The sequence below is a fragment of the Oncorhynchus keta genome, chromosome 25 (genome assembly GCF_023373465.1).
Source record: "Oncorhynchus keta strain PuntledgeMale-10-30-2019 chromosome 25, Oket_V2, whole genome shotgun sequence".
In the NCBI taxonomy this organism is placed as follows: domain Eukaryota; kingdom Metazoa; phylum Chordata; class Actinopteri; order Salmoniformes; family Salmonidae; genus Oncorhynchus; species Oncorhynchus keta.
This window is the reverse complement of record NC_068445.1, coordinates 37,171,814-37,193,793: the sequence shown is the minus strand read 5'-3', so window position 1 is coordinate 37,193,793 and position 21,980 is coordinate 37,171,814. Positions and strand designations below refer to the sequence as shown.

Below are 21,980 nucleotides of genomic sequence, written 5' to 3'. Positions count from 1 at the left end.
GCAAGTCTGCCGGCCCAGACGGCATCCTTAGCCGCGTCCTCAGAGCATGTGCAGACCAGCTGGCTGGTGTGTTTGCGAACATATTCAATCTCCCTATACCAGTCTGCTGTCCCCACTTGCTTCAAGATGACCACCATTGTTCCTGTACCCTAGAATGCAAACTTGGATAAAAGCGTCTGCTAAATGGCATATATTATTATTATTATTATAAACTAAATGACTATCGTCTCGTAGCACTCACTTCCGTCATCATGAAGTGCTTTTAGAGGCTAGTTAAGGATCATATCACCTCTACCTTACCTGACACCCTAGAGCCACTTCAAGTTGCATATCCTCCCAATAGGTCCACAGACAATGCATTCGCCATCGCACAGTACACTGCCCTATCCCATCTGGACAAGAGCAATCTGGACAAGAGCAATACCTATAATTTGATTTGATTTGAAGAATGCTGTTCATTGACTATAGCTCAGCCTTCAACACCATAGTACCCTCCAAGCTCATCATTAAGCTCAGAGCCCTGGGTCTGAACTCCGCCCTGTGCAACTGGGTCCTGGACTTCCTGACGGGCCACCCCCAGCTGGTGAAGGTAGGAAACAACACCTTCACTTCGCTGATCCTCAACACAAGGGCCCCACAAGGATGCATGCTCAGCCCCCTCCTGTACTCCCTGTTCACCCATGACTGCGTGGCCATGCATGCCTAAACTCAATCATCGAGTTTGCAGATGACACATCATCAGGAGGAGGTGAGGGCCCTAGCAGAGTGGTGCCATGAAAATAACCTCTCAACAAAATGAAGGAGGTGATCGGGGTCTTCAGGAAACTGCAGAAAGAGCACGTCTCCATCCACATCGACTGGACCACATTGGAGAACGTGAAAAGCTTCAAGTTCCTCTGCGTACACATCACTGACGATCTGAAATGGTCCAACCACACAGACAGTGTGGTGAAGAAGGAGCAACAGCGTCTCTTCAACCTCAGGAGGCTGAATAAATCCGGCTTGGCCCCTAAGACCCTCAGCAACTCTTTGAGAACATCCAGTTGGAATGTATCAGTGCTTGCTATGGAAACTGCACTGCCCGCAACCACAGGGCTCTCCAGAGGGTGGTGCGGTCTGCCCAACGCATCACCGGGGGTATACTGCCTGCCCTCCAGGATTTTGTGTCCCACCACCCACCACCCGCCAACCCCTCTTTTACGCTACTGCTACTCTGTTCATCATATATGCATAGTCACTTTAACCATATCTAATACCTTTTTTGCACTATTGGTTAGAGCCTGTAAGTAAGCATTTCATTCGGTGCACGTGACAAATAAACTTTGATTTGATTTGATCCTTGTTTTCTTACTTTCGTTTTGATTTCCTTTCTGATTTCCTTTCTTGAACACTGAACACTCCTTCATCCTGCCTCCCGTAATTATCCATCTTAGAACCACGAAGAAGAGTATTACGGATTACGGACTAGAAGGGTATCTGCTGGATTACGGACTAGAAGATTATCTGATGGATTACAGACTAGAAGATTATCTGATGGATTACGGATTAGAAGATTATCTGATGGATTACGGATTAGACGATTATCTGATGGATTATGGACTAGAAGATTATGTGATGGATTACGGACTAGAAGATTATCTGATGGATTACGGATTAGAAGATTATCTGACGGATTACGGATTAGAAGATTATCTGATGGATTACGGATTAGAAGATTATCTGATGAATTACGGACTATATGGAAGACTTTGTACTAGCATGAAGTAGGTCTTGGTTTTTTATACTTTTTACATTAAACTGGGGTACTGACAAACAAGTATTATAAAGGGCTTTTGGGGTGAACTTCCCCTTTAATTAAAGACAAAAAATATGATCAATGCCTCAGAAATAGGAGAGGGGACAATCTTGCAATTTTCAATACCGCTTTAGTTGAAATACGGCAGGAGTGTGTACAAGGCCCAGGGGCAGGTGAAGAATATAAAACTTCATATCCACTGAGATTGAAGGAAACAATGAGAGGTCAAAGAGGAGGAAGTGGTAGTGGAAAGATTGTGAGAATTGTATTTACTCTCCTTGCCTTATCTAAACCTAAGAAATGGTTTGACCATACTTTTACCTCAACAGCGCATTTGGTGCTTGTTTTTCTGCTTCTAAACAGATTAGCTACCTATTTACCTATCTAACTATCTACATATTTACCTATCTACCTATTTACAGTGGGGCAAAAAAGTATTTAGTCAGCCACCAATTGTGCAAGTTCTCCCACTTAAAAAGATGAGAGAGGCCTGTAATTTTCATCATAGGTACACTTCAACTATGACAGACAAAATTAGAAAAAAATCCAGAAAATCACATTGTAGGATTTTTAATGAATTTATTTGCAACTATCTATCTATTTATCTATCTACTCTATCTACCCTAACTATCTACCCATTTACCTATCTAACTATCTACCTATTTACCTATCTAACTATCTACCTATTTACCTATTTACCTATCTACCTATCTACCTATTTACCTATCTAACTATCTACCTATTTACCTATCTAACTATCTACCTACCTTTTACTATCAAATCCATATTTACTTTAGTAACTAACTTTACCTTATATTACCAGATTGGAATGGACCTTTTACCTAAACTGCCTTTTAACTATCTGAATATCTACCTGTTTACATGTTTCTACCTATTTACCTATCTACCTGGTCTATTTTACAAACTATTTACTGTGAATCCTATCTACCTAAGCATCTATTTCCTACTAACTATCTACATGTACTCCACTACCTCCTCCACTTTAAATGTATATCTAATTGCATATATTCACTTCCACCCTTAGGAGGTTGAGAGAGAGAGAGAGAGAGAGAGAGAGAGAGGAAGAGAGGAACCACCTAAAAGGAAACGATTCCCAAACCTTCCATAACAAAGCCATCACCTACAGAGAGATGAACCTGGAGAAGAGTCCCCTAAGCAAGCTGGTCCTGGGGCTCTGTTCACAAACACAAACACACGCTACAGAGCCCCAGGACAGCAGCACAATTAGACCCAACCAAATCATGAGAAAACAAAAAGATAATTACTTGACACATTGGAAAGAAATAACAAAAAAAAAGAGCAAACTATAATGTTATTTGGCCCTACACAGAGAGTACACAGTGGCAGAATACCTGACCACTGTGACTGACTGAATAAGGAAAGCTTTGACTATGTACAGACTCAGTGAGCATAGCCTTGCTATTGAGAAAGGCCGCCGTAGGCAGCCATGGCTCTCAAGAGAAGACAGGCTATGTGCTCAATGCCCACAAAATGAGGTGGAAACTGAGCTGCACTTCGTAACCTCCTGCCCAATGTATGACCATATTCGAGACACATATTTGCCTCAGATTACACAGATTACACAGAGAGTGTTAGAGAGAGAGAGCGAGAGAGAGGGGGAGAGAAGGGGAGAGAGAGAGAGAGAGAGAGAGAGAGAGAGAGAGAGAGAGAGAGAGAGAGAGAGAGAGAGAGAGAGAGAGAGAGGGAGGAGAGAGAGAGAGAGAGGGAGAGAAATAGAGAAATAGAGAGAGAGAGAGGGAGTGCGAGAGGGGGAGAGAGAGAGAGAGAGAGAGAGAGAGAGAGAGAGGAGAGGACAGAGAGAGAGAGAGAGAGAGGGAGGACAGAGAGAGAGAGAGAGAGAGAGAGAGAGAGAGAGAGAGAGAGAGAGAGAGAGAGAGAGAGAGAGAGAGAGAGAGAGAGAGAGAGAGAGAGAGAGAGAGAGAGAGAGAGAGAGAGAGAGAGAGAGGGGGGGAGAGAGAGAGAGAGAGAAGTGGGGAAAGAGAGAGGAGTTGTTCACATGAATTTGATATATTACCATAGTTGTCAAATCAGTAAAGTCAGACAACTACAACAAACGAGCTGCACAAGCCGTGATTTTGACTTGCCTCTGAGCATGGTTGTTACGGTGATTATAGTTGCGTGTTTATTTGAGGTTCAACATTCTTATTGATTTAGACTGAAGTTTGGAAATGTTACATAACGTTTAAATTTGTTTCTGTTATGATCTGTCACTTCAATCACATATAAAAGCTGGGATTGACTGGGAGAGGATTAGGAAAGACTTTTAGAACTGATAACTGCACAGACTGTTCTTCTGGCTCCATTTTCTCAGATGCCAGTAAATTAAAGTTTTCTCTGTGAGGGTGATAGAGTACATATTTGCATTGGCAAAATGATAAGGTGATGGGAGAAAGGTGATGGGAGAAAATCACTTCATTGATAGGACAGAGATGCTTTATGTTGACACCGGCTGTTGGGTACTGTAGATAGGCTGCATTTTCAGTCTTCATTGCAAACTAATAACATGTCGGAGGTCAGACTCCAGACCTGGGTTCAAATACTATTAAAAATCTTTCTAATAGTATTTGAACCCAGGTCTGGCAGGCAAACAGAAAACCAAGAGGAAATATGGAGGATTCAGCAGTATGTCACTGTGTGAGTGGACTTGATGACAAGACAACAGCCCTACTCATGCCTGGCTGGGCTTTCACTCTCACAGAGTGATTCTGTCCATAGGATGTAAATCACATAGATGTGGGCAGAAAATGACTCTCACAGTCTCACAGAGTTTGGCACAAAAGCTGTCTCATTTGAGGGCGGTCAAGTCATGATGTCGGAGGCCTATTTTAGTAAATAAATAATAAACATGATGAAAAGATGAGTTGGTTCTGTAACCCTTTGCTTGTGTAAGTAAGATTGTGTTGATTCCATCCTAGGTGTCTGCTGGGGTATTACATCTGGCATTAAGATTGTGTTGATTCCATCCTAGGTGTCTGCTGGGGTATTACATCTGGCATTAAGATTGTGTTGATTCCATCCTAGGTGTCTGCTGGGGTATTACATCTGGCATTAAGATTGTGTTGATTCCATCCTAGGGGTCTGCTGGGGTATTACATCTGGCATTAAGATTGTGTTGATTCCATCCTAGGGTCTGCATCTGGCATTAAGATTGTATTCCATCATCTGGCATTAAGATTGTGTTGATTCCATCCTAGGTGTCTGCTGGGGTATTACATCTGGCATTAAGATTGTGTTGATTCCATCCTAGGTGTCTGCTGGGGTATTACATCTGGCATTAAGATTGTGTTGATTCCATCCTAGGTGTCTGCTGGGGTATTACATCTGGCATTAAGATTGTGTTGATTCCATCCTAGGTGTCTGCTGGGGTATTACATCTGGCATTAAGATTGTGTTGATTCCATCCTAGGTGTCTGCTGGGGTATTACATCTGGCATTAAGATTGTGTTGATTCCATCCTAGGTGTCTGCTGGGGTATTACATCTGGCATTAAGATTGTGTTGATTCCATCCTAGGTGTCTGCTGGGGTATTACATCTGGCATTAAGATTGTGTTGATTCCATCCTAGGTGTCTGCTGGGGTATTACGTCTGGCATTAAGATTGTGTTGATTCCATCCTAGGTGTCTGCTGGGGTATTAATTAAGATTGTGTTGATTCCATCCTAGGTGTCTGCTGGGGTATTACGTCTGGCATTAAGATTGTGTTGATTCCATCCTAGGTGTCTGCTGGGGTATTACATCTGGCATTAAGATTGTGTTGATTCCATCCTAGGTGTCTGCTGGGGTATTAAGTCTGGCATTAAGATTGTGTTGATTCCATCCTAGGTGTCTGCTGGGGTATTACATCTGGCATTAAGATTGTGTTGATTCCATCCTAGGTGTCTGCTGGGGTATTACATCTGGCATTAAGATTGTGTTGATTCCATCCTAGGTGTCTGCTGGGGTATTACATCTGGCATTAAGATTGTGTTGATTCCATCCTAGGTGTCTGCTGGGGTATTACATCTGGCATTAAGATTGTGTTGATTCCATCCTAGGGGTCTGCTGGGGTATTACATCTGGCATTAAGATTGTGTTGATTCCATCCTAGGGTCTGCTGGGGTATTACTCTGGCATTAAGATTGTGTTGATTCCATCCTAGGTGTCTGCTGGGGTATTACATCTGGCATTAAGATTGTGTTGATTCCATCCTAGGGGTCTGCTGGGGTATTACGTCTGGCATTAAGATTGTGTTGATTCCATCCTAGGTGTCTGCTGGGGTATTACATCTGGCATTAAGATTGTGTTGATTCCATCCTAGGGGTCTGCTGGGGTATTACATCTGGCATTAAGATTGTGTTGATTCCATCCTAGGTGTCTGCTGGGGTATTACATCTGGCATTAAGATTGTGTTGATTCCATCCTAGGGGTCTGCTGGGGTATTACATCTGGCATTAAGATTGTGTTGATTCCATCCTAGGGGTCTGCTGGGGTATTACATCTGGCATTAAGATTGTGTTGATTCCATCCTAGGGGTCTGCTGGGGTATTACATCTGGCATTAAGATTGTGTTGATTCCATCCTAGGGGTCTGCTGGGGTATTACATCTGGCATTAAGATTGTGTTGATTCCATCCTAGGGGTCTGCTGGGGTATTACATCTGGCATTAAGATTGTGTTGATTCCATCCTAGGGGTCTGCTGGGGTATTACGTCTGGCATTAAGAAAGCTGTTCCTCTGACTACGACCCAGACGGAGCCCTATTCCTATTGGGTAGGCAATTAAGGAGCAGCCTAAGAAAGCATTACAGCGTTTTCTCTCCTCTATCGCCACATCTGGGCAGCCATGATTCATGAGAACCAATCCCAGAATGCATTGTGTTATAGCCCAATAACCCTCCCTCCAAAATCTACTGCACTATCCCCTGGCGACACTCAGATAGCACAGAGATTCAGAGGACTTCATGGGAATGTATATGTTTTTAACCATATAAAATAACTTCTGGACATCAGGAAAATCCTTTTTTTCCCTTTAACAAGTCTGACGAGCCGACGCGAATGATATACTGCTTTCTCGGAAACAGGCCCAGATCCCCGTGATTTGCATGAAGAGGAGACAGAGAAAAGGGGGCCAGAGGGGGCAGCTTTCTGAGAATTTGTAGGCGATCGAATAAAACCCCACTTCCTTCCATTCTGCTAGCAAATGTGTGAGAGAGAGAGAGAGAGAGAGAGAGAGAGAGAGAGAGAGAGAGGGGGAGAGAGAAAGAGAGAGAGAGAGAGAGAGAGAGAGAGAGAGAGAGAGAGAGAGGGGGGAGGAGGGAGAGAGAGACCTTTTTTCTGATTTCACTCCCATAATCGATTATAAAAAGGAAACTAATTTTGAGAATGTTAGCTTTCGAAGTAAGATTATTATTATGGTCCTGTTGTTTTGAAATTAAATTCCCAACCATTGCCATTCGTGTTTTATTACAAAGAGTGACACTAGTAAAAATGGGAGAGTGAAAGGGACAGAGCTTATGGAGAATCTGCATTGGAGAAAAAGAATGACTTTTTTACAGGGAGGTGGTTTCACTGACGAGCTTTTGCATCTGCTGCTGCTTGGCATCTGAGATCAAAGTGGAAGTCCCTCCAGGATTCCGCAGTTGCAAAATCAACAATTCCCTTCATATTATGGACAGAATCATTGCATATTGTCAAATGTCAGATTGCCGCAGCAAAATCAAGCATGTGTTGCTCGCAAATATCCCCCCAAAAATCCCAGCAAAATCCTGTGGGGAGAGAGAGGGGGAGATAGAGAGGGGGAGGATAGGGCGAAAGATAGAGAGAGGGTCTGTGTGCATCAAACAAACGTTTGAATAATGGGTCATTATTTTCTCTCCCTCTGTCCCTCTCTCCTTCTATGTCCCCTGCTTCTCTCTCCTTCACTCAGGAGGATGAATGAATAATCAGGAAACAGAAAGTGAGCGTTTTTGATAGTCCATCTTTCAGGAGAAAACGTCTGATGTGTACTTTGTCCGTCCATGGTCCATTTAGTGTGTCCTTGAAAAGCTAGCTGAAATAATAGTTGCATGGAGATAATGAAGATTTGGATTGCTGTCTACCCACTAAAGTATTCTAAGGGGTTATGTTATGCAGTCTGGCTGGGCCTAAATGTCACGGCTTGAAGTTCACCATTTTATGACTAATTGAACAAAGTGCAGTCTTTGGAAATATATTTATCTTTACCGTCAGATGGATGAAAAACACGTAAGTCTGTAGTGTGAAATCGTTCTACTTCTCTGCTTCTTGTCATCAGAGACACAAAGTCAATACCGTAAAATCTTAAAATAATCATACAAAACTTTTCCATCAGCCCACTCGTCCACTTCTGTGCTTTGCTATAATGCGTGTGTGTGTGTGCTTGTGTGCGTGTGTGTGCGTCATACTTTAGATGGTTGTCATCATACTTTAGATGGTTGTCATCATACTTCAAATGTTATGTGTTATCTGCAGTCAGGGCCAGTCTATAAAAATGTAATTTCAAGAGCTCTTTTATGACATTATTAAAGATGAATAAACACAACATCTTCAGGGTTCTGTTTCTATAGGGACAGCTGCATCACAGCTACAGCAAGGTCCTTTTCTGATTTGTAAGTACGTAATACGCTGTTCCTTGTTCCTCTCTGTGTGTGTGTGTGTGTGTGTGTGTGTGTGTGTGTGTGTGTGTGTGTGTGTGTGTGTGTGTGTGTGTGTGTGTGTGTGTGTGTGTGTGTGTGTGTGTGTGTGTGTGTGTGTGTGTGTGTGTGTGTGTGTGCGCTCACATGCTATCTTCGTGCTTGCGAGTGTGCGCGTAACTAATGCGGGTGGCTTCATAAGAACTTCATAACATTGTGGTTTAATGGCAGCAGAATTGAACAGGGCGTGCTACCAAAAGCATGGAAGGGATGAGAGAGCCAAGACTATGGGTTCGTAGCTTCAGCCCCGCAGAACACACACACACTTACACACACCAACTCATTAATGGACGGCTGAATGTATATTTTTTTCTCTTGCTCTGTTTGCTTGTTTCCATATTATGTCTAACTCTGACAAGCAATACCCAGCATTGTCTCAGTGTAGTAGGTTGGTAGTCTGTTGATATCCCTCTAGTGGTGTGGGGGCTGTGCTTTGGCAAAGTGGGTGGGGTTATATCCTGCCTTGTTGGCCCTGTCTGGGGGTATCGTTGGACGGGGCCACAGTGTCTCCTGACCCCCTCTGTCTCAGCTTCCAGTATCTATGCTGTAATAGTTTATGTGCCGGGGGGCTAGAGTCAGCCTGTCATACCTGGTGTAAATTTAAGTCTGCTCCCTCTAATTCTCTCTCTCCCTCCAATCCCGGAGGACCTGAGAGCTAGGACCATGCCTCAGGACTACCTGGCCAGATGACTCCTTGGTGTCCCCAGTCCTCTGATTGCCCGACTATGAAAAGCCAAGTGATATTTACTCCCGATGTACTGACCTGTTGCACCCTCTACAACTACTGTGATTATTGTTTGACCAGGCTGGTCATCTATGGATGTCAAATCAAATCAAATTGTGTTAGTCACATGCGCCGAATACAACAGCCTTACAGTGAAATGCTTACTGACGAGCCCCTAACCAACAATCCAGTTTAAGAATATGGATAAGAAGAAGAATTAAAAGTAACTATTAATTAAAGAGCAACTGTAAAATAACAATAGCGAGACTATATACAGGGTGGTATCAGTACAGAGTCAATGTGCGGAGGATCCGGTTAGTTGAGGTAATATATAGGTAGAGTTATTAAAGTGACTATGCATAGATGACAACAACAGAGAGTAGCAGCAGTGTAAAAGAGGGGGAGGGGGGAATAGCCTGGGTAGCCATTTGATTTGTTGCTCATTTTTGTATTCGGGAGTAATGACATTGTTCTAGTAATATCAATGTAGATTTCAGGTTATGGGTTAGATTTCAGGTTATATTTAAAATGCTGTCTCTGTCCTCATCAAATTAAATACAAGAACAATGGACTGACAGGTTTGACTTGTGATATAACAGGAACAAGTAGTAAGAAAGGTTGTTGTATTCACTCCTGTAAATCATTTGGCCACAACAGCCAACAAATATACACCTGCTTGCTTTTGGTTTAATTAAAGGTTACAAGTAAGTAATTACACAATGCTTGGCACTCAATTTTACAGTGTTCATATTGTCAAGTTAAAGGTTAGCGTGTGTGTGTGTGTGTGTGTGTGTGTGTGTGTGTGTGTGTGTGTGTGTGTGTGTGTGTGTGTGTGTGTGTGTGTGTGTGTGTGTGTGTGTGTGTGTGTGTGTGTGTGTGTGTGTGTGTGTGTGTGTGTGTGTGTGTGTGTGTGTGTGTGTGTGTGTGTGTGTGTGTGTGTGTGTGTGTGTGTCCTTCTCAGGTACAGAATGACATAGCAAGGGCATTTTCCTCAACTACTCGGTCAAACAGAGTAATAGGATGAACAGCTTACATTCAGCCTATGGCAGCATTTCTATAGATTGAAGCGAGACTCTCAGTACCCCCCTGTGGAAAGGACCTTGCACAGTATGTACTACTTGAGAAATACTTGAGTACTACGTGAGGATACTGTCTTCCTCATGTCATATTGCGTTGCTATTGGTTACTCCACATTGTTGTTTTGTTCGTGTCTATTTCGAGGAGAAGGTTGACATGAAATATGAAATAAAACAGTTTTTCTCTGCCATTTTTCTCCCGAGTGGGTGGACCTGGCTCCCTAGTGGGTGGACCTGGCTCCCTAGTGGGTGGACCTGGCTCCCTAGTGGGTGGACCTGGCTCCCTAGTGAGTGGACCTGGCTCCCTAGTGGGTGGACCTGGCTCCCTAGTGAGTGGACCTGGCTCCCTAGTGGGTGGACCTGGCTCCCTAGTGAGTGGACCTGGCTCCCTAGTGGGTGGACCTGGCTCCCTAGTGAGTGGACCTGGCTCCTAGTGAGTGGACCTGGCTCCCTAGTGAGTGGACCTGGCTCCCTAGTGGGTGGACCTGGCTCCCTAGTGAGTGGACCTGGCTCCCTAGTGGGTGGACCTGGCTCCCTAGTGAGTGGACCTGGCTCCCTAGTGGGTGGACCTGGCTCCCTAGTGAGTGGACCTGGCTCCCTAGTGGGTGGACCTGGCTCCCTAGTGAGTGGACCTGGCTCCCTAGTGAGTGGACCTGGCTCCCTAGTGAGTGGACCTGGCTCCCTAGTGGGTGGACCTGGCTCCCTAGTGAGTGGACCTGGCTCCCTAGTGGGTGGACCTGGCTCCCTAGTGGGTGGACCTGGCTCCCTAGTGAGTGGACCTGGCTCCCTAGTGGGTGGACCTGGCTCCCTAGTGGGTGGACCTGGCTCCCTAGTGAGTGGACCTGGCTCCCTAGTGAGTGGACCTGGCTCCCTAGTGGGTGGACCTGGCTCCCTAGTGGGTGGACCTGGCTCCCTAGTGAGTGGACCTGGCTCCCTAGTGGGTGGACCTGGCTCCTAGTGAGTGGACCTGGCTCCCTAGTGGGTGGACCTGGCTCCTAGTGGGTGGACCTGGCTCCTAGTGGGTGGACCTGGCTCCTAGTGAGTGGACCTGGCTCCCTAGTGAGTGGACCTGGCTCCCTAGTGAGTGGACCTGGCTCCCTAGTGGGTGGACCTGGCTCCCTAGTGAGTGGACCTGGCTCCCTAGTGAGTGGACCTGGCTCCCTAGTGGGTGGACCTGGCTCCCTAGTGGGTGGACCTGGCTCCCTAGTGAGTGGACCTGGCTCCCTAGTGGGTGGACCTGGCTCCCTAGTGGGTGGACCTGGCTCCCTAGTGAGTGGACCTGGCTCCCTAGTGAGTGGACCTGGCTCCCTAGTGGGTGGACCTGGCTCCCTAGTGAGTGGACCTGGCTCCCTAGTGAGTGGACCTGGCTCCCTAGTGGGTGGACCTGGCTCCCTAGTGAGTGGACCTGGCTCCCTAGTGGGTGGACCTGGCTCCCTAGTGAGTGGACCTGGCTCCCTAGTGAGTGGACCTGGCTCCCTAGTGAGTGGACCTGGCTCCCTAGTGGGTGGACCTGGCTCCCTAGTGGGTGGACCTGGCTCCCTAGTGGGTGGACCTGGCTCCCTAGTGGGTGGACCTGGCTCCCTAGTGAGTGGACCTGGCTCCCTAGTGGGTGGACCTGGCTCCCTAGTGAGTGGACCTGGCTCCCTAGTGAGTGGACCTGGCTCCCTAGTGGGTGGACGTGGCTCCCTAGTGGGTGGACCTGGCTCCCTAGTGAGTGGACCTGGCTCCCTAGTGGGTGGACCTGGCTCCCTAGTGGGTGGACCTGGCTCCCTAGTGGGTGGACCTGGCTCCCTAGTGAGTGGACCTGGCTCCCTAGTGGGTGGACCTGGCTCCCTAGTGAGTGGACCTGGCTCCCTAGTGGGTGGACCTGGCTCCCTAGTGAGTGGACCTGGCTCCCTAGTGGGTGGACCTGGCTCCCTAGTGGGTGGACCTGGCTCCCTAGTGGGTGGACCTGGCTCCCTAGTGGGTGGACCTGGCTCCCTAGTGAGTGGACCTGGCTCCCTAGTGGGTGGACCTGGCTCCCTAGTGAGTGGACCTGGCTCCCTAGTGGGTGGACCTGGCTCCCTAGTGAGTGGACCTGGCTCCCTAGTGGGTGGACCTGGCTCCCTAGTGGGTGGACCTGGCTCCCTAGTGGGTGGACCTGGCTCCCTAGTGAGTGGACCTGGCTCCCTAGTGGGTGGACCTGGCTCCCTAGTGAGTGGACCTGGCTCCCTAGTGAGTGGACCTGGCTCCCTAGTGGGTGGACCTGGCTCCCTAGTGAGTGGACCTGGCTCCCTAGTGAGTGGACCTGGCTCCCTAGTGAGTGGACCTGGCTCCCTAGTGAGTGTACCTGACTCCCCAGTGGGTGGACCTGGCTCCCCAGTGGGTGGACCTGGCTCCCTAGTGAGTGTACCTGTGCCCTCCCAGGCCACCCATGGCAGCACCCCTGCCCAGTCTTGTGATATCCAGAGATTAGTACCTAATGAATTTATTTACATTGACTGATATATTTCTATGAACTGAAACTCAGTCAAATCTTAGAAATGGTCACATGTGCATTTATATTTTTGGGTCAGTATATAGTCTGGCGGGCTCCATAAGGAGACAAGGTAACATAAACCTACAGTCGGATAGCCTAAATTTGACAGTGTGTTAACCACCGTCTTCAGCTGTTTCTTGAATGTCAAGTTGGAGTCCAAAATGATGGCAAGATACAACTTTCCGTTTGTCCCCATTGATAAGAACAGATCGTTGGGAAGAGTCAATGCTCTTCTTAGAGAATAACATACAAACAGTCTTGTCAATATATAATATAGGCATGAAGATAATTATACACAAAGCATTCAACATTCATGCCTCTTATGAGTGCTATCTGGTTACATGAGACATTAAATCAAATCAAATCTAATTTTATTTGTCACATACACATGGTTAGCAGATGTTAATGCGAGTGTAGCGAAATGCTTGTGCTTCTAGTTCCGACAATGCAGTGATAACCAACAAGTAATCTAACTAACAATTCCAAAACTACTGTCTTACTACCCCTATCCTCCAGGCCGGCTCGGTCCTCCCCTCCCGCTCCGTGGCTCGACGACTCATTGCGAGCTCACAGAACAGGGCTCCGGGCAGCCGAGCGGAAATGGAGGAAAACTCGCCTCCCTGCGGACCTGGCATCCTTTCACTCCCTCCTCTCTACATTTTCCTCCTCTGTCTCTGCTGCTAAAGCCACTTTCTACCACTCTAAATTCCAAGCATCTGCCTCTAACCCTAGGAAGCTCTTTGCCACCTTCTCCTCCCTCCTGAATCCTCCCCCCTCCCTCCTCCCTCTCTGCAGATGACTTCGTCAACCATTTTGAAAAGAAGGTCGATGACATCCGATCCTCGTTTGCTAAGTCAAACGACACTGCTGGTTCTGCCCACACTGCCCTACCCTATGCTCTGACCTCTTTCTCCCCTCTCTCTCAGATGAAATCTCGCGTCTTGTGACGGCCGGCCGCCCAACAACCTGCCCGCTTGACCCTATCCCTCCTCTCTTCTCCAGACCATTTCCGGAGACCTTCTCCCTTACCTCACCTCGCTCATCAACTCATCCCTGACCGCTGGCTACGTCCCTCCCGTCTTCAAGAGAGCGAGAGTTGCACCCCTTCTGAAAAAACCTACACTCGATCCCTCCGATGTCAACAACTACAGACCAGTATCCCTTCTCTCTTTTCTCTCCAAAACTCTTGAGCGTGCCGTCCTTGGCCAGCTCTACCGCTATCTCTCTCAGAATGACCTTCTTGATCCAAATCAGTCAGGTTTCAAGACTAGTCATTCAACTGAGACTGCTCTTCTCTGTATCACGGAGGCGCTCCGCACTGCTAAAGCTAACTCTCTCTCCTCTGCTCTCATCCTTCTAGACCTATCGGCTGCCTTCGATACTGTGAACCATCAGATCCTCCTCTCCACCCTCTCCGAGTTGGGCATCTCCGGCGCGGCCCACGCTTGGTTGCGTCCTACCTGACAGGTCGCTCCTACCAGGTGGCGTGGCGAGAATCTGTCTCCTCACCACGCGCTCTCACCACTGGTGTCCCCCAGGGCTCTGTTCTAGGCCCTCTCTTATTCTCGCTATACACCAAGTCACTTGGCTCTGTCATAACCTCACATGGTCTCTCCTATCATTGCTATGCAGACGACACACAATTAATCTTCTCCTTTCCCCCTTCTGATGACCAGGTGGCGAATCGCATCTCTGCATGTCTGGCAGACATATCAGTGTGGATGACGGATCACCACCTCAAGCTGAACCTCAGCAAGACGGAGCTCCTCTTCCTCCCGGGGAAGGACTGCCCGTTCCATGATCTCGCCATCACGGTTGACAACTCCATTGTGTCCTCCTCCCAGAGCGCTAAGAACCTTGGCGTGATCCTGGACAACACCCTGACGTTCTCAACTAACATCAAGGCGGTGTCCCGTTCCTGTAGGTTCATGCTCTACAACATCCGCAGAGTACGACCCTGCCTCACACAGGAAGCGGCGCAGGTCCTAATCCAGGCACTTGTCATCTCCCGTCTTGATTACTGCAACTCGCTGTTGGCTGGGCTCCCTGCCTGTGCCATTAAACCCCTACAACTCATCCAGAACGCCGCAGCCCGTCTGGTGTTCAACCTTCCCAAGTTCTCTCACGTCACCCCGCTCCTCCGCTCTCTCCACTGGCTTCCAGTTGAAGCTCGCATCCGCTACAAGACCATGGTGCTCGCCTACGGAGCTGTGAGGGGAACGGCACCTCAGTACCTCCAGGCTCTGATCAGGCCCTACACCCAAACAAGGGCACTGCGTTCATCCACCTCTGGCCTGCTCGCCTCCCTACCACTGAGGAAGTACAGTTCCCGCTCAGCCCAGTCAAAACTGTTCGCTGCTCTGGCCCCCAATGGTGGAACAAACTCCCTCACGACGCCAGGACAGCGGAGTCAATCACCACCTTCCGGAGACACCTGAAACCCCACCTCTTCAAGGAATACCTAGGATAGGGTAAGTAATCCTTCTCACCCCCCTTCTCACCCCCAAACAAGATTTAGATGCAAGTGGCTGTTCCACTGGTTGTCATAAGGTGTATGCACCAATTTGTAAGTCGCTCTGGATAAGAGCGTCTGCTAAATGACTTAAATGTAAATGTAAATGTTATACACAGTGTACGGGGATAAAGAATATGTACATAAGGATATATGAATGAGTGATGGTACAGGGCAGCATACAGTAGATGGTATCGAGTATAGTATATACATATGAGATGAGTGTGTAGACAAAGTAAATAAAGTAAACAAAGTGGCATAGTTAAAGTGGCTAGTGATACATGTATTACATAAGGATGCAGTCGATGATGTAGAGTACAGTATATACGTATGCATATGAGATGAATAATGTAGGGTAAGTAACATTATATAAGGTAGCATTGTTTAAAGTGGCTAGTGATATATTTACATCATTTCCCATCAATTCCCATTATTAAAGTGGCTGGAGTTGGGTCAGTGTCAATGTCAGTGTGTTGGCAGCAGCCACTCAATGTTAGTGGTGGCTGTTTTACAGTCTGATGGCCTTGAGATAGAAGCTGTTTTTCAGTCTCTCGGTCCCAGCTTTGATGCACTTGTACTGACCTCGCCTTCTGGATGATAGCGGGGTGAACAGGCAGTGGCTCGGGTGGTTGATGTCCTTGATGATCTTTATGGCCTTCCTGTAACATCGGGTGGTTTAGGTGTCCTGGAGGGCAGGTAGTTTGCCCCGGTGATGCGTTGTGCAGACCTCACTACCCTCTGGAGAGCCTTACGGTTGAGGGCGGAGCAGTTGCCGTACCAGGCGGTGATACAGCCCGCCAGGATGCTCTCGATTGTGCATCTGTAGAAGTTTGTGAGTGCTTTTGGTGACAAGCCAAATTTCTTCAGCCTCCTGAGGTTGAAGAGGCGCTGCTGCGCCTTCTTCACGATGCTGTCAGTGTGAGTGGACCAATTCAGTTTGTCTGTGATGTGTATGCCGAGGAACTTAAAACTTGCTACCCTCTCCACTACTGTTCCATCGATGTGGATAGGGGGGTGTTCCCTCTGCTGTTTCCTGAAGTCCACAATCATCTCCTTAGTTTTGTTGACGTTGAGTGTGAGGTTATTTTCCTGACACCACACTCCGAGGGCCCTCACCTCCTCCCTGTAGGCCGTCTCGTCGTTGTTGGTAATCAAGCCTACCACTGTTGTGTCGTCCGCAAACTTGATGATTGAGTTGGAGCGTGCGTGGCCACGCAGTCGTGGGTGGACAGGGAGTACAGGAGAGGGCTCAGAACGCACCCTTGTGGGGCCCCGTGTTGAGGATCAGCGGGGAGGAGATGTTGTTGCCTACCCTCACCACCTGGGGGCGGCCCGTCAGGAAGTCCAGTACCCAGTTGCACAGGGCGGGGTCGAGACCCAGGGTCTCGAGCTTGATGACGAGCTTGGAGGGTACTATGGTGTTGAATGCCGAGCTGTAGTCGATGAACAGCATTCTCACATAGGTATTCCTCTTGTCCAGGTGGGTTAGGGCAGTGTGCAGTGTGCTTGAGATTGCGTCGTCTGTGGACCTATTTGGGCAGTAAGAAAATTGGAGTGGGTCTAGGGTGTCAGGTAGGGTGGAGGTGATATGGTCCTTGACTAGTCTCTCAAAGCACTTCATGATGACGGAAGTGAGTGCTACGGGCGGTAGTCGTTTAGCTCAGTTACCTTAGCTTTCTTGGGAACAGGAACAATGGTGGCCCTCTTGAAGTATGTGGGAACAGCAGACTGGTATAGGGATTGATTGAATATGTCCGTAAACACACCGGCCAGCTGGTCTGCGCATGCTCTGAGGGCGCGGCTGGGGATGCCATCTGGGCCTGCAGCCTTGCGAGGGTTAACACTTTTAAATGTCTTACTCACCTCGGCTGCAGTGAAGGAGAGACCGCATGTTTTCGTTGCAGGCCGTGTCAGTGGCACTGTATTGTCCTCAAAGCGGGCAAAAAGTTATTTAGTCTGCCTGGGAGCAAGACATCCTGGTCCGTGACTGGGCTGGGTTTCTTCTTGTAGTCCGTGATTGACTGTAGACCCTGCCACATGCCTCTTGTGTCTGAGCCGTTGAATTGAGATTCTACTTTGTCTCTGTACTGACGCTTAGCTTGTTTAATAGCCTTGCGGAGGGAATAGCTGCATTGTTTATATTCGGTCATGTTACCAGACACCTTGCCCTGATTAAAAGCAGTGGTTCGCGCTTTCAGTTTCACGCGAATGCTGCCATCAATCCACGGTTTCTGGTTAGGGAATGTTTTTATCGTTGCTATGGCAACGACATCTTCAACGCACGTTCTAATGAACTCGCACACCGAATCAGCGTATTCGTCAATATTGTTATCTGACGCAATACGAAACATGTCCCAGTCCACGTGATGGAAGCAGTCTTGGAGTGTGGAGTCAGCTTGGTCGGACCAGCGTTGGACAGACCTCAGCGTGGGAGCCTCTTGTTTAAGTTTCTGTCTGTAGGCAGGGATCAACAAAATGGAGTCGTGGTCAGCTTTTCCAAAAGGGGGGGCGGGGCAGGGCCTTATATGCGTCGCGGAAGTTAGAGTAACAATGATCCAAGGTTTTACCACCCCTGGTTGCGCAATCGATATGCTGATAAAATTTAGGGAGTCTTGTTTTCAGATTAGCTTTGTTAAAATCCCCAGCTACAATGAATGCAGCCTCTGGATAAATGGTTTCCAGTTTGCAAAGAGTTAAATAAAGTTTGTTCAGAGCCATCGATGTGTCTGCTTGGGGGGGGGGATATATACGGCTGTGATTATAATCGAAGAGAATTCTCTTGGTAGATAATGCGGTCTACATTTGATTGTGAGGAATTCTAAATCAGGTGAACAGAAGGATTTGAGTTCCTGTATGTTTCTTTCATCACACCATGTCTCGTTAGTCATGAGGCATACGCCCCCGCCACTCTTCTTACCAGAAAGATGTTTGTTTCTGTCGGCGCGATGCGTGGAGAAACCCGTTGGCTGCACTGCCCCGGATAGCATCTTCCCAGTGAGCCATGTTTCCGTGAAGCAGAGGACGTTACAGTCTCTGATGTCCCTCTGGAATGCTACCCTTGCTCGGATTTCATCAACCTTGTTGTCAAGAGACTGGACATTGGCAAGAAGAATGCTAGGGAGAGGTGCGAGATGTGCCCGTGTCCTGAGTCTGACCAGAAGACCGCTACGTTTCCCTCTTTTACGAAGTCGGTTTTTTGGGGGGTCGCTGCATGGAATCAATTCTGTTGACCTGTTTGTAAGGCAGAACACAGGATCCGCGTCGCAGAAAACATATTCTTGGTCGTACTGATGGTGAGTTGACGCTGATCTTATATTCAGTAGTTCTTCTCGACTGTATGTAATGAAACCTAAGATGACCTGGGGTACTAATGTAAGAAATAACACGTAAAAAAACAAAAAACTGCATAGTTTCCTAGGAACGCGAAGCGAGGCGGCCATCTCTGTCGGCACCGGAAGTGTGAAGACATTACTAACCTAATGCAAAGGTATTAACCTGGTGGAATGAGCCTGATCGCTGTGTATATTGTTATTAGAAACTGATTGATAGGAGGCCATTTCATTGGAGAGACCTGACTTCCTCTGGTGATTATGACCTGTAGAAATTACCTTCAGTGGCACATCAACACAACCCATACTGCCATTACCTGTCCCTTTCACAATAATACTTTTATAGATGCTTTATGTGAATGGGCTAACTATTCCTTTCGTCTGGAGAAAGAGAGAGAGAAAGAGAAAGCGAGTGAATGAGGTTATAGAGAGTAGTATATTCTGTGAGACTGACCTCGAGGGTTGAGCGCTTGGATCAACAGAGAGAGACGCCTACGTTGCCAGCAGAGCAGTCACCAAGGGGGATATAGCTAGATACAAACCAATAGCCCAAATCAAGGTGGAGAATCAATTTCTATGTTGGATTTGACCATGTTTGTCCTTAGGAAAATCATTAGGACGAGAAAAAAGTCTGCTTAAAAGGAGTGGAATAATCACTCATGGCCCTCTCAGGAACTATATCCCTGGCAAATCCCTGACACATCCTTGATGGGCTTTGACTGAGCTATTTTGGACCACTTTATTGTAGGGGAAAGACAAAGTATAGTCAAGGAAGAAAGAAAGAAAGAAAGAAAGAAAGAAAGAAAGAAAGAAAGAAAGAAAGAAAGAAAGAAAGAAAGAAAGAAAGAAAGAAAGAAAGAAAGAAAGAAAGAAAGAAAGAAAGAAAGAAAGAAAGAAAGAAAGAAAGAAAGAAAGAAAGAAAGAAAGAAAGAAAGAAAGACAGACAGACAGACAGACAGACAGACAGACAGACAGACAGACAGACAGACAGACAGACAGACAGACAGACAGACAGACAGACAGACAGACAGACAGACAGACAGACAGAAATAAAGAGAGAAATAAAGAGAGAAATAAAGAGAGAAATAAAGAGAGATAGAAAGACTGAAAGATAGAAAGACAGAAAAAAAAGAAAGAAAGACAGAAAGATAGAAAGAAAGAAAGAAATAAGCAAAGAAAGACAGAAAGATAGAAAGAAAGACAGAAAGAAAGAAAGACAGATAGAAAGAAAGAAAGAAAGAAAGAAAGAAAGAAAGAAAGACAGACAGATAGAAATAAAGAGAGATAGAAAGACTGAAAGATAGAAAGACAGATAGAAAGAAAGACAGAAAAAAAAGAAAGAAAGACAGAAAGATAGAAAGAAAGAAAGAAAGAAAGAAAGATAGAAAGAAAGACAGAAAGAAAGAAAGAAAGACAGATAGAAAGAAAGAAAGAAAGAAAGAAAGACAGACAGACAGACAGACAGACAGACAGACAGACAGACAGACAGACAGAAGAAAGACAGACAGATAGAAAGAAAGAAAGAAAGAAAGAAAGAAAGAAAGAAAGAAAGAAAGAAAGAAAGAAAGAAAGAAAGAAAGAAAGAAAGAAAGAAAGAAAGAAAGAAAGACAGACAGACAGACAGACAGACAGACAGACAGACAGAAAGAAAGAAAGAAAGAAAGAAAGAAAGAAAGAAAGAAAGAAAGAAAGAAAGAAAGAAAGAAAGACAGACAGACAGACAGACAGACAGACAGACAGACAGACAGACAGACAGACAGACAGACAGATAGAAATAAAGAGAGATAGAAAGACTGAAAGATAGAAAGACAGATAGAAAGAAAGACAGAAAAAAAGAAAGAAAGACAGAAAGATAGAAAGAAAGAAAGAAAGAAAGAAAGAAAGAAAGAAAGAAAGAAAGAAAGAAAGAAAGAAAGAAAGAAAGAAAGAAAGAAAGAAAGAAAGAAAGACAGATAGAAATAAAGAGAGATAGAAAGACTGAAAGATAGAAAGACAGATAGAAAGAAAGACAGAAAAAAAGAAAGAAAGACAGAAAGATAGAAAGAAAGAAAGAAATAAGGAAAGAAAGACAGAAAGAAAGACAGAAAGAAAGAAAGAAAGAAAGAAAGAAAGAAAGAAAGAAAGAAAGAAAGAAAGAAAGAAAGAAAGAAAGAAAGAAAGAAAGAAAGAAAGAAAGAAAGACAGACAGACAGACAGACAGACAGACAGACAGACAGACAGAAAGACAGATAGATAGATAGATAGAAAGAAAGAAAGAAAGAAAGAAAGAAAGAAAGAAAGAAAGAAAGAAAGAAAGAAAGAAAGAAAGAAAGAAAGAAAGAAAGAAAGAAAGAAAGAAAGAAAGAATGAATGAATGAATGAATGAATGAATGAAAATGAAAGAAAGACAGACAGAAAGAAAGAAAGAAAGAAAGAAAGACAGACAGACAGAAAGATAGAAAGAAAGAAAGAAAGAAAGAAAGAAAGACAGACAGACAGACAGACAGACAGACAGACAGAAAGATAGAAAGATAGAAGAAAAGGGTTACAGCAGTTTTGTGCTTGTGTTTGTTTTACACATGAATTCCATTAACGATCTTCCCATCCGACATTTCCTACCGTGCTGTACGATATAAGAGGTTGATAATGTAGTAAAAGGAGAGGCACATACCCATGTCTTGAAAACAGCCATTGGCCATTCCCATTTTTTACACCAGTGAAAGATATTCCGAGTACGTCCCAAGTGGCACAGTATTCCCTATCATAGTACACTACTTTTGACCTGGGCCAATAGGACTGTAGTACACTACTTTTGACCTGGGCTAATAGGACTGTAGTACACTACTTTTGACCTGGTCCAATAAGACTGTAGTACACTACTTTTGACCTGAGCCAATGGGGTGTAGGGTGCCATTTGGGATTCAGACAGAGTATCTCAATTCAAGCTGCTATGATGGACAGGAACAACTGATCTGGGAGAAGGTAAATAACAAACGGGAGGCAACATCTGTTCTCTTTACAACTTTATCTTCTGGTTTTAAAAGAGACCAAATAACAGAGAAAAGAGAATATATCTTATTCGGCAGCTTCGTTGTTTCTAGCCACTACATGATAAGAGAACAAACATCTCACTTTGGGCAACGGCTGTTATGTTTTGAGGTAAATATGGATACCTGCAGATCCACTCAATGCTGAATACCCCATGGTATATGCCTAAATTACAACAAAAATAAGAGAGAGAACATGTTTAATTCTTCATTTGTTTTGATGTCAATTTGTCTCACCATTCATTCGGTATGGAACAATCAGAATGACTGA

The 21,980-nt window shown here is 45.9% G+C and overlaps 1 protein-coding gene across 1 annotated transcript in view; it reads left to right on the top strand.

Annotated features, from left to right (window-relative positions):
• Positions 1-21,980, top strand: part of LOC127911899 (uncharacterized) — a 278,597-nt gene that overhangs the window by 203,315 nt on the left and 53,302 nt on the right. Inside the window, exon 2 of the mRNA XM_052479947.1 lies at positions 14,324-15,192. Coding sequence (XP_052335907.1) covers positions 14,564-15,192 — 629 coding nt within the window. The 5' untranslated portion in view covers positions 14,324-14,563. The remainder of the gene's footprint in view (positions 1-14,323; positions 15,193-21,980) is intronic.